The sequence below is a fragment of the Terrapene carolina genome, unplaced genomic scaffold, assembly GCF_002925995.2.
Source record: "Terrapene carolina triunguis isolate 2854851 unplaced genomic scaffold, T_m_triunguis-2.0 Scaffold22, whole genome shotgun sequence".
NCBI classification, from domain to species: domain Eukaryota; kingdom Metazoa; phylum Chordata; order Testudines; family Emydidae; genus Terrapene; species Terrapene triunguis.
Genome location: NW_020664373.1, coordinates 5,648,791 through 5,661,369, shown reverse-complemented (window position 1 = coordinate 5,661,369; position 12,579 = coordinate 5,648,791). Strand labels below are relative to the sequence as shown.

The 12,579-nt window shown below is 39.1% G+C and overlaps 1 protein-coding gene across 1 annotated transcript in view; it reads right to left on the bottom strand.

Annotated features, from left to right (window-relative positions):
* LOC113406072 (protein WWC3-like) overlaps positions 1 to 12,579 on the bottom strand; it is a 103,926-nt gene that overhangs the window by 71,106 nt on the left and 20,241 nt on the right. Inside the window, exons 4-5 of the mRNA XM_026648399.1 lie at positions 12,422 to 12,501; positions 3,586 to 3,715 (exon numbers count right to left, since the gene is read on the bottom strand). Coding sequence (XP_026504184.1) covers positions 3,586 to 3,715; positions 12,422 to 12,501 — 210 coding nt within the window. The remainder of the gene's footprint in view (positions 1 to 3,585; positions 3,716 to 12,421; positions 12,502 to 12,579) is intronic.

The following is a 12,579-nucleotide window of genomic DNA, read 5'->3' as shown; positions in this document are numbered from 1 at the left end:
TTTTCAAAATTTTTTTTTCTTTTGCCACAATTAAAACAAAAACCACACAGTCTGGCATGCATGAGAGAGACCACTGGCATCCTCCACTGTGAAAAATTTAAACATAAAATATTTAAATAAACTTCTCCCACACATTCCCAAAAAGAGATAACTCTCACTAACAAATCCCATCAAAAATTAAGTTAACCTACTATAACCATACTGACCAGCATCAGGTAGAAGACTGTTACCTAACAAAGAACTAATCTGATTCTAAACTACAGAGGCTCAATGCCAAGTGAAACAGTTTGCTGATTCTAGGTTCCTATGGGGATTGCTAATTTGCAACAACCTGTAGTTATTAGGCACACCCAATTTATTAGGAAAAAAGGACATACTATAGCTCAGTGATTCTCAAACCGTAGCTCACAAAGAACTGCAGACAACATGGTACTACTGGCATCTCCCCCTTGCTTACAATTGGACAATTATAGAAACAAGAAAAAAGCCCTTCCTGAAAGCTAATAGAGTAGATTTCCACACATGCTCTACCACATGGTGTGGTCCCACTTTCATCTGTACTGCCCTGCTCAAAGCCATTCATCTCCACGAGGTACAGGGGAAATGTAGCTGTGCTGGGTGCAGGGGCGGCTCCAGGCATCAGCGCACCGCGGGGGGCGGCCTGCCAGTCGCCGTGAGGGCGGCAGTCAGGCTGCCTTCGGCGGCATGCCTGCGGGAGGTCCGCCGGTCCCGCGGTTTTGGTGGCAATTTGGCGGCAGGTACGAATCCGCGTTACCAATGGACCTCCTGCAGGCATGTCGCCGAATCCGCGTTACTAGCGTTACCACGTTACCAGCGGACCTCCTGCAGGCATGTTGCCGAAGGCTGCCTGACTGCCGTGCTTGGGGCGGCAAAATACATAGAGCTGCCCCTGGCTGGGTATAGGGCAATGGGGGTCTTCTGCCTGAAACTTCTCCCACTTCATAGCTCTATCCTGGGGACACTATACCAAATACACACACTACCAGATACAATTTTGGGGCAACATGTACTTCATGTTAAGATAGAAACAACTCTTCCACTTCAATATTTCCTACTCAATCTCCCAACCCAGTAAAAAAAAAAGAAAATCTCCCCAGGGCTGTCGATGGATGTTAAAATTAAAAAAGAAAACACACATTGGAGCAGACAACAAAATCAATATAAATATATACTTGGGAGGCATGGGGAAAGAGCAGCTCTCAGAAGTCTAACCATGCACACAAACTTTTATAAACATTCCCTCATCTTTTTGGAGCAATAACACCACATATATGGCATTATTTCTAACCACAGTACCCAGTTTAAACCTGTCCACCTCTTCCTTCCTTGCCTCAGACTTCTCTCCCACATATCCTCATCCAATTATCATATTTCTACAACAGCCACAGTTTTCTGAGCACCTACAGAAGACTGAGTCACCTCTGCTATGTTTAGATCCACTGCCTACACCTTACAGGTTTAGATTAAGAGGTAGTTATGAAGTTTTCTATTTCCTCTTTCTGGAATAATTTACGAAGTGTTTACACATAAAACTCCCAACTCCTCCATAACCACTGCTTTTTCCAAAATGTGTTTATTGTGAGAGAGATTTTTTTTCCTTCGCCTGCTAAGCAAGGATTTTAAAATGTAAGAGTAATATGGAAAATTTTAAACAGACTTCATACTGGTTCTACATAATTGAGATACTCATATTTTGAAATATTGTTATTTTGTTAAATCTTAAAATTGGGTCAGGATTGTAGAGTATGCTGAAATTGATTAAAATATGTAACTACTAATTTTGAAACAAATTAATATTAAAGACTATTGCACCATAAAATGCACTGGAAGCAATATACAATTGTGACAACTTCAATTCTCATCAGTAAAACGGATCTAAAACCAACGACCAATATCATCCTAAATTTCTCATTTGTTCTATATGACTTCTATTCCAGGCTTGCCAGAGGACCCATTTCAGTCCATGGTATTTAACTTAATACTAGATTTGTAATTACTTAATAGTATTTTTCAGGCCACTGCTATCACTCTTAAAGTTTGTTTTAAAGGTGCAATTCTCAAGACTTCTCAGTCTGTCAGGTGGACACTGTGTTGCTGGGTTAAGACATAAGAATAAAAAAAATAGTCTAGTGGGAGAGTTAAAACAAGGCCAGTAGTTGAGCTGATCCAAGATTTCTCACACACAAGTCTTTAAACTGCCAGTTACTTTCCCCAAATGTGCATTATGGAATCCAGGAAGAATTGCTTTTCTAATCACTCTCACTAGCCATGGCATGTGGAAGGCTGAAAACCATTTTAAAAGTTGGCCAATACAAAATAGCAAATATACTGAAAGTTGCCAAGGCTGAAATTTTTAATAGTGACTTCACTGTTCTGCCTACTTAGACAATGTTTTGTAGTCCATCAGCTGACCATTGGGTAATGCTTCAGAGACTGAATAACTTTTAAACTATGGGAACATAATATAAGCAGATTACAAGATACCCAGATAATTAATAAAAAAAAAAAAGCTAACAGAACATGATGAAGCTACTGCAGAGAGAGATGAAAGATACATTTGAAAGGCTATGTTAATTTACTAGGCTCCTAAAAGTTAGCAGCCAAGATACTGCCTTTCGCATACAGCAGAGCTGATTTAACAGAACTATCCTTGTCATCTTTCCAAGCCCACAGGCTCTCTGGGTTTTTTTAATAAGGTGTATAAATCTAACGTATGGTATGAAGTTGAGACTTAAAAAAAGGAAAGGGGGAGGTTAATGCCGAATGGTAGTGAGATAGGGATGAAGAGGCTTCATGCAATCATATGCGATTACATTCCAGTTATCTGGACTAGTACATCATAGTACTGGTATTCCTCCGCTGGCTCTTGAAGCCAAAAAGGTGGATCACTGAATTTTTAAAAGGCCATACCACAAACTGCAATGGTCAAGAGAGGCAAAAATATTATTAGAGGCCTGGATAGATTCTAAATGAGGATAAGTTAATAAAATAAACACTTCATAGTTTAAAGAAGATAGGAGGAAACATGGTATAGAGATATATAAAATAATAAGTGGATTAGCACATTCCTTTCTTTACCCTATTTCATTATATAAACAACAAGAGAACACAAAATGAAGTTAAAGACAAGTAATGTAAAACTGATCAAAGAATATATTTTCTTATGTAACATAATTAGTCTGTGGAACTCAAGGTATCCATCAAGTCAAGAGTTTAAATGGATTCAAATAAAGATGAGACATTTATATGAATAATAAAATGATTTAGTTATACTATCTAGGGCATAAAAGATTCAGGGATATGAACTATCAGGCTCAGGACATAGGCCAACAACTAACTGATAGGGATTAGGAAGAAACTTTCCAGATGGACAGTTTATGCAGTAACCTGCTTAAGATGTATGTTTTGCACCTCTCCTCTACTTCTGATCAATGTCAGACAGAATATCAGACCACTAGTCTGATTCAGTTTAGCAATTCCTATGCACCTACAAACAAGGGAAAACAGCAGAGACCAGGGGAAGCTACATTTTTGCAACTATCCATCCAGTAGAAAGTTTCTTACCTGCATAAGGTCCTGCCTTTCTTTCTCACCCATACAAATAGCTTTTTTTATGGTTCGGAGCTCATTCATTATGGCCTGGGCTTCATCCAGTTTATAATTTGTATGAGCACTTGACATCTTACGATCAATCCTGTTGGCAAAAATTCAGAGAAATTTAAAAGTTAACTAATTATGCAAAGGTTCCGAAAGTATTGGTTGCTAATATGCCACTTCATTTCTATGAATAAAATGGTATATTTACTTTGAATTAACAAACACCAAGTATTTATAACATTCTAAAGTTATCTGACTATAAACCAGGAAACTAAGAAGGCAATGCAGTTGGCCCAACTCAGCTTCCCCAGAACTGACAAGTTTCCTGTTTTTAACCTCCGGAATCAGAGTTCACAGTTCATGCAACATAAACATACACTCTTAAGGCAGTTTTATGTAATAAAAATAAAATTAACTTACAAAGTAGTATCACAGATGGTCAAGTTGAAATAGACCCCTTAGTGTAAGCTGCTCCAATTCCCTGCCAATGCAGCATTGATTCATAGAATATCAGGGTTGGAAGAGACCTCAGGAGGTCACCTAGTCCAACCCCCCTGCTCAAAGCAGGACCAATCCCCAGACAGATTTTTACCCCAAATCCCTAAATGGCCCCCTCAAGGATTGAACTCCCAACCCTGGGTTTAGCAGGCCAATGCTCAAACCACTGAGCTATCTCTCCCCCCATTCATAGATTCCAAGGCCAGAAGGGGCCATTGTGATCATCTAGTCTGACCTCCTGTATAACATAATCCATAGAACTCCCCCAAAATAATTCCTTTTGATCTAGAGCATCTCTTTTAAAGGAACATCCAATCTTGATTTTAAAATGGTCAGTGATAGAGAATCCGCCACAATCATTGGTAACTGGTTCCAATAGTTCATTACCCTCACTGTTAAAAATTTACACCTTATTTCCAGTATGAATTTGTCTAACTTTCAGTCACTGGATCTTGTTATACCTTTGTCTGCTAAACTGAAGAGCCCATTATCAAATATCTGTTCCCCATGTCGGTAATTCTAGACTGAGATCAAGTCACCCCTTAACCTTCTCTTTGTTAAGTTAAGTAGACAGAGCTTCTTGAGTCTACCACTATAAGGCGTGTTTTCTAATACTGTACTATAATCATTCTTGTGGCTCGTCTCTGAACCCTCTCCGATTAATCACCATCCTTGCTCTTTACAGCATATTTCCTAGGAAAGGGGTCGGCAACAAACAAACCGGCCCGGCCCGCCAGGGGGCATACCCTGGCGAGCTGCGTGCCAAAGGTTGCCGACCCCTGTCCTAGGACTTTGTTCAGTCTTGTTTTAAAAGTGACTAGTGATGGGACTCTCACAATTGTCCTTGGGAGACATTTGTAAAGTCTCAGGTTTTATTGTCAAGAAGTTCTGATTGGTATCCAGCCTAACTAGGAATAATCAATACTTATTCTTTCTGCTGGATTTCAGTGTTCACATCAAAATGGGATCTCATGGCCAGCTTGAAATCACAGGACTGTCCCACAAAATTTCCAACTCAATTCATAGCAGCACACACTCTGGATCTTATCTTTGGTCTGGGAGTTGGGGGTGTGAAGATAACATCTTTATCATAGCCAGACCATTTCTTGCTCCAGGTTAAGGTCAGCTTCTTTCAGGGGGAAGATCTGTTAGGGGGCTGACGGACCTAGTGCAGGTCCAGATATCTCTGATGGGTTCTGCTGCTCAACCATTAAATCACTCTGTCAACAGTAGGCTGATTATAACTTATCAGTAATCATTGACAGACCAACACCTACAAACCCTCTCCCATTACCTCATCCTCACCACTCTCCTGGAGATACCAATTAAAAATGAGACCAGAGTCCCTACAGAACTTTCTAGAATAAACACTCAGATTCAAATTTCAAAGCTGACTGGGGGATTTAGCCAGCCACTCACTGAAGTTAATGTTAATCTCAACTTCTATGCCTACAGTAGTGTAAAAGAAAGTGTGTTTAGGGGGAGAAAGCATGCATAGGTGGAGAGCTAGTAAGAATACTGTTATGGGCTATATGCCACAGCTAATAAAGGAAGTTTGTCAGCAGATCTCATAATTCAATACAAAGATTCAATAATACAAAGTGAGAATACTCACAAATTGTATTTACTTGACAATACTATAGATACTAAGAGCTCAAAAATATTCTTTATGGTAAGCTGACAAGAGTATTGTCAAAGCAAAAGTATTATAAAATTAAAAAAAAAAGGGACAAGGATTTGTGGCTTAGATAGAATGCAAATTATGACAAAAATATCAAAGTGCGAACAAGTATTTACGATAGGGAACAAGCATACCACAGGAAATTATCTTTCATATTCTAGCAGAATGATACAAGATAAACATAGAGAGAAGATTTATAGCCACCGTGAGGCTGGCAGACCAGGTGCCAGCTGATGCCAAAGCCCCAGGCCTCACTGAACACTTACAAGTGCAAAGTTGGAAACCAGTCTTGCTTATTTGTGTGTTGGCATTATCAAAATAAATAGTATATGTTAAGATGATAAGAATGAGGTTAGTGTTTTATAAAATGCGTGTAGGATGCTGCATATATTGTTCTCACTCAACTATACCCCAAGTCAGAAAATAACAGCGAACATCTGCATTGTATATATCCTTATAACTAAGTAACCCATCAAACAAGAAAAAATGCAAATGATGGTTTCTTACAAGATGTTAAATCCTGTTCATTAACCAAAACATGAGCCATTGTGCGAGATCAAGGATCAAAGACTTTGTTAAGTGCGTTCATCCCCACCCTTCGGAAGAAGGGGCCTGTGTGGGAACTGTTGCTGTCAGCTTGGTTTGTGTGAGAAGAAGCTATAAATAAGGACACAAGGAAAAATTCTTCATCTCTGCACTGTTTAGATTCTAACTGAAAGAGAAGACTAAGGTCCCCAGAGTTACTCTGCGTAGCCCTAAAAAACTTTTGTGAACTGGCAGATTACTACATCTCTGCTACCTTTCAAAGTTATAGACTGACTCATCTATACATATATTTTCACCTGCTTTAACCTCTGAACAACTCCTTTTTTCTTAACTAATACACCTTTAGATAGTTTACTACAGAACTGGCTGCCAGCGTTGTATTTAGTGTGACATCTGGGGCACAAATCAACCTGGGTGAGTGACTGGTCTCTTTGGACTGGGTGCAACTGGAATATTTTGTGATTTTTTGTTGTAAATGACCACTTATCACATAGTCCAGTTTGCCTGGGTGGCAAAATAGACTGGAGTGTCTACGGGGACTGGCTGTGACTCCATGTAAGACTATTGTAGTACTTTGGGAGTTCACATTTGTTACTACATTGGTGAAATCTAATTATAGAACATACCACCAGTTTGCAATGTCTGCCCTACGGTAGGCATTCACGGTCATGAGCCACTCCAGACAGCGTGACAGCCACCACAAAAGGAGGACAACTAGCTGCACAGCATCAATTAACAAAGATTTACTTTTGATGTCCTATCTAGCAAGATGTCATTAAGCTACTCCATGCTAGCAGAATCCTGACACAATCTTGAGCTACTCAGTGCTGACTACCAGAAACTCAAACTTTATTGAAGGAGAGAGGCTGTTGAATTGCAATATGGAAGGAGAAAAATGATAATAAAAATGATAATTTGCTGAATACATTGAAAATACTAAAATATGACACTGAATACACTAATGTATAAGAATAACTTTATATATAGCCTGAAGAGACAAGTCTCTTGCCCCGTCATATAGCATGTGCTACCACCACCCACTTTCATAAACTAATCTGATGAAACTCCATTTTCAATGGAGTCTTATTGTCTTAAATAAAAAATAAATTGAGAAAAAAAAAGGAAAGGAAACCTATTATCTGGTAAATAACCTATCAATGAGGTTATCAATTTTGCTAATTCTGGTGATTTTATTGAGAGTCTTTACTGAAGGACCGAGCTCCTGGAGTCATGTCACTAACCTCCTGGTTGCAAAGAAAAGGTGGGAAACATGAACCCTGAAATTTCAAACACCAGAGAGGACGTAAAGGTGTTACTTTAAACAAATCTCATGATTCTTTTGGGCCTGACTCGTGATTTTTGAATGCTAGGAGCTGGCAGCACTGGTTTAAGATTCTGACAAGATTAGACCAAACCACAGTAGGAAAAGTGACGTTAACTAACTAAGAATTTCATATGATACACAAAGTACTTGGCTTTAACCCAAAGTCACGTTAATATCAAGTATTAGGCCAGATGGCCCCCTTCTACCCTCCTGTTGCTTCACATCTACAAGAAGACATCTAGAGAAAAGAAAGATATTTAACTTCAAGTGGAATTTTCTACAGGTTAAGTATCTGCTAATTCATGTTCTTGGGGGAGGGTTGGAGGCTGACTAGTGAGTTTTTATTTTCTCGGACAAAGGGTCATTGTCAATCATACTGTTTACAGTATAATTGGCTGTCATACAGTCAATCCAAGCTGACCTAATATTCTAAGGCTGTAGGTCCCAAACTTTTTTACTAAGGTGACCCAGGCTAGCAGAATCCTGACACAATCTTGAACAATCTTAACAGGCAGCACTACCAGCCCCACCTATAATAAAATCTGCCTGATCTCCCATTGAAGTCAACAGGAGTTTTAACACTGACTTCAGTAGTAATAGGTTCAGGCCCCTAACTGCTCATAATATTTTGCTGTTGGCAAACTATGAAAGGGTTTTAAAGACCTAACATTCACCCAGATGCAAAGCTCAAAATATGATTCCTAACATTGCTTAAAGTCACACTTAAAAATGAAAGGAAACACATGATTGCAAACCAAACAATTAAGACTTCACTCCTCCTATTTTATACTTGGTAATTAGCTGAAAATGTATTTAATAAAATAGTTTTGACACAGCCTAGCGAGAAGGCAGAGAGCAGTGGTGAAGACTGAAGTTTTTAAAGAAATTCTACAGCAGAAGAGGAATTAACAAGGTGACTAAGCTTAAAGCACCTGCAAAAAAAAGTTTTCCATTTAAAAAGGATGGGGGAGATGATCTACTTGGCTGTCTATTTTGTGACAATGCACTTTCTCTGTAGGAATTGATACAACAACATATCAGATTCACACATGATTCAAAACATATATCCAAAAAACAAGACTTTCCAGAGCAGCCTTTTTAAAAAACACAAATCTCCTGGCTCATAAGTCAAGAAGTCACTGTGGAGAACATACAGAGATCAGCAAAGCAAGAGTGCTCTAGAGAAATTCTTGAAGAAAATTCCATCACAACTTCAAACAACACACTAACAGACATATGGCTGCCTTCAATAAACAATAAGGATGAGAAATGAGACAAAGCAGGAGCAATATCATGACTTCAATGTCAGTGACAAACAAGCATCAAAGCACTGAAGCACAGAACAGTCATGTCTGAACTTTTAAACTGTCTGATCAGAGCTACCTAAAAAACTATTAGAAGAACAGGAGTACTTGTGGCACCTTAGAGACTAACAAATTTATTAGAGCATAAGCTTTCGTGGGCTACAACCCACTTCTTTGGATGCATATTGAGTGAAACATATCGAGGAGATATATACACACACACATACAGAGAGCATGAACAGGTGGGAGTTGTCTTACCAACTCTGAGAGGCCAATTAAGTAAGAGAAAAAAAACTTTTGAAGTGATAATCAAGGTAGCCAAGTACAGACAGTTTGATAAGAAGCAAGTGTGAGAATACTTACAAGGGGAGATAGATTCAATGTTTGTAATGGCTCAGCCATTCCCAATCCCTATTTAGCCCTGAGTTGATTGTGTCTAGTTTGCATATCAATTCAATTCCAGCTCAGCAGTCTCTCGTTGGAGTCTGTTTTTGAAGTTTTTCTGTTTTAAGATAGCCACCCGCAGGTCTGTCATAGAATGGCCAGACAGGTTAAAGTGTTCTCCCACTGGTTTTTGAGTATTATGATTCCTGATGTCAGATTTGTGTACCATGGGTACCCGCATGGCCCCACAGTATGCCAACATTTTTATGGCTGACTTAGAACAACGCTTCCTTAGCTCTCGTCCCCTAACGCCCCTACTCTACTTGCGCTACATTGATGACATCTTCATCATCTGGACCCATGGAAAAGAAGCCCTTGAGGAATTCCACCATGATTTCAATAATTTCCATCCTACCATCAACCTCAGCCTAGATCAATCCACACAAGCGGTCCATTTCCTGGACACTACTGTGCTAATAAGCGATGGTCACATAAATACCACCCTGTACCGGAAACCTACTGACCGCTACACTTACCTACATGCCTCCAGCTTCCATCCAGGACACACCACACGATCCATTGTCTACAGCCAAGCTCTAAGATATAACCGCATTTGCTCCAATCCCTCAGATAGAGACAAGCACCTACAAGATCTCTATCAAGCATTCTTAAAACTACAATACCCACCTGCTGAAGTGAAAAAACAGATTGACAGAGCCAGACGAGTACCCAGAAGTCACCTCCTACAAGACAGGGCCAACAAAGAAAATAACAGAACACCACTAGCTGTCACCTTCAGCCCCCAACTAAAACCTCTCCAGCGCATCATTAGAGATCTACAACCTATCCTGAAAGATGATCCTTTACTCTCACAGATCTTGGGAGACAGACCTGTCCTTGCTTACAGACAACCCCCCAACCTAAAGCAAATACTCACCAGCAACCACACATCACTGAACAAAAACACTGACCCAGGAACCTATCCTTGTAACAAAGCCCGATGCCAACTCTGTCCACATATCTATTCAAGTGACACCATCATAGGGCCTAATCACATCAGCCATACCATCAGGGGCTCGTTCACCTGCACATCTACCAATGTGATATATGCCATCATGTGCCAGCAATGCCCCTCTGCCATGTACATTGGCCAAACCGGACAGTCTCTACGCAAAAGAATTAATGGACACAAATCTGACATCAGGAATCATAATACTCAAAAACCAGTGGGAGAACACTTTAACCTGTCTGGCCATTCTATGACAGACCTGCGGGTGGCTATCTTAAAACAGAAAAACTTCAAAAACAGACTCCAACGAGAGACTGCTGAGCTGGAATTGAATTGATATGCAAACTAGACACAATCAACTCAGGGCTAAATAGGGATTGGGAATGGCTGAGCCATTACAAACATTGAATCTATCTCCCCTTGTAAGTATTCTCACACTTGCTTCTTATCAAACTGTCTGTACTTGGCTACCTTGATTATCACTTCAAAAGTTTTTTTTCTCTTACTTAATTGGCCTCTCAGAGTTGGTAAGACAACTCCCACCTGTTCATGCTCTCTGTATGTGTGTGTATATATATCTCCTCGATATGTTTCACTCAATATGCATCCAAAGAAGTGGGTTGTAGCCCACGAAAGCTTATGCTCTAATAAATTTGTTAGTCTCTAAGGTGCCACAAGTACTCCTGTTCTTCTTGCGGATACAGACTAACACGGCTGCTACTCTAAAAAACTATTAGTTGATCAGATTCACAAAATCCTATTCTAAAGTAATACTGATTTTTTCCCCCCTGGATGTAAGCAATTTAACTTAGACTAAAATCTTGGACATTAATATTTAGGTTCAAAACTACTTCTCAGGCTTTTCTTTTCACAAAACCATACAAGAGAAACGTTTGAAATTGCCGTCAAATCACTTTCTTTGTTCTTGGATCTTCCTAGGGAGGTGATTAATCCTTCACAGAAGCAGCAGAACAGAGCCCTAAATCAGAACCCTGCCATCCTCATTTTAAGTTAACCTCATGTTGTCATGGGAAAGAAGGGAAAAGCAGAAATAGGTTTTATCTAGTCTTAAAAGTTAATATTGATAAAGATACTAAGTCACTGCGTAAGGCATAAATGTTTGTGTGTGTATGTGCTACCTGTCATCTGAATACAACAGCATTCTGAATTATTGCTCATCTTCAAACAGCCAAGATCCTGTCACTATATTAAACCGTTTCTTTATGTGTTACTATATCTTTTCCATTACTTTAGTATATTCATAATTGGTTTTCTATCATATACCTCTGACTGGCCTTGCAGTTACCTGATGTAGTCAATTTAAAAGACATTTGTGTATGAGGATGACTAGTTAATATTTGCCAATGAAGTACTTTGGCCTGACAAGAGTTTTCTTCTCTTAAATTTTTAAGGATGAACTGCATCTTTCATGTGTATTTGTTGTTACTTACTAAGTACCATGTTTAGCAAATGGAAAAGAAAGCAGCTGCCTGTTTTTAGAATAAAGCAACAAAGAGTCCGGTGGCACCTTAAAGACTAACAGATGTATTGGAGCATAAGCTTTCGTGGGTGAATGCCCACTTCATCAGACGCATGTTTTTAGATTGCTGCCTAAAAGTCAGAAATTATTAAGGACAACCGTCAGTTGCAATAGTAAGCAACCACCACCTCTACACTAAGCTCAAAAGGGAATTCTATGACCTAAAATACAAAAATTCCTCAATTTTTGCATATTTTGCCACTTTTTTCATAAACTTGCTGGCACATTAATCAATGGAATCATCATCCAAAATAATTTCAGCCAATCTTGCTTACATCAGTTTGCCTTATTATCAATGAGAGCACATTGTTAGCACCATCCATGGTTGTCTAAGTAGGGACAATTGTTAAAATAAATAAATAAATAAAAAAGAAAAAACAATTCAAAAATAAAAACTTGCAGCAGGAGTCTGTGCATTAAATAAAGTTTTGCAACACTTCCAGTTAAATAACAAGAAAGTAAGCCAACAGGAAGAAGAGAAAGAAAAATCCCCCCCTCCCAAAACCTCCCAACTCACTCTTGTAGTGTTTCCACTCCTTTTTCTTTATACTGCAGTTCTTCCTTCATATGTGCCAACTCTCGTTTTAGTCTAGAAAGCTTAAAACAAAATATATTTTAAGCAAAAATATGTTACGGCAGCAAATCACTGAATAACTATTATTATTCTTTCAAATA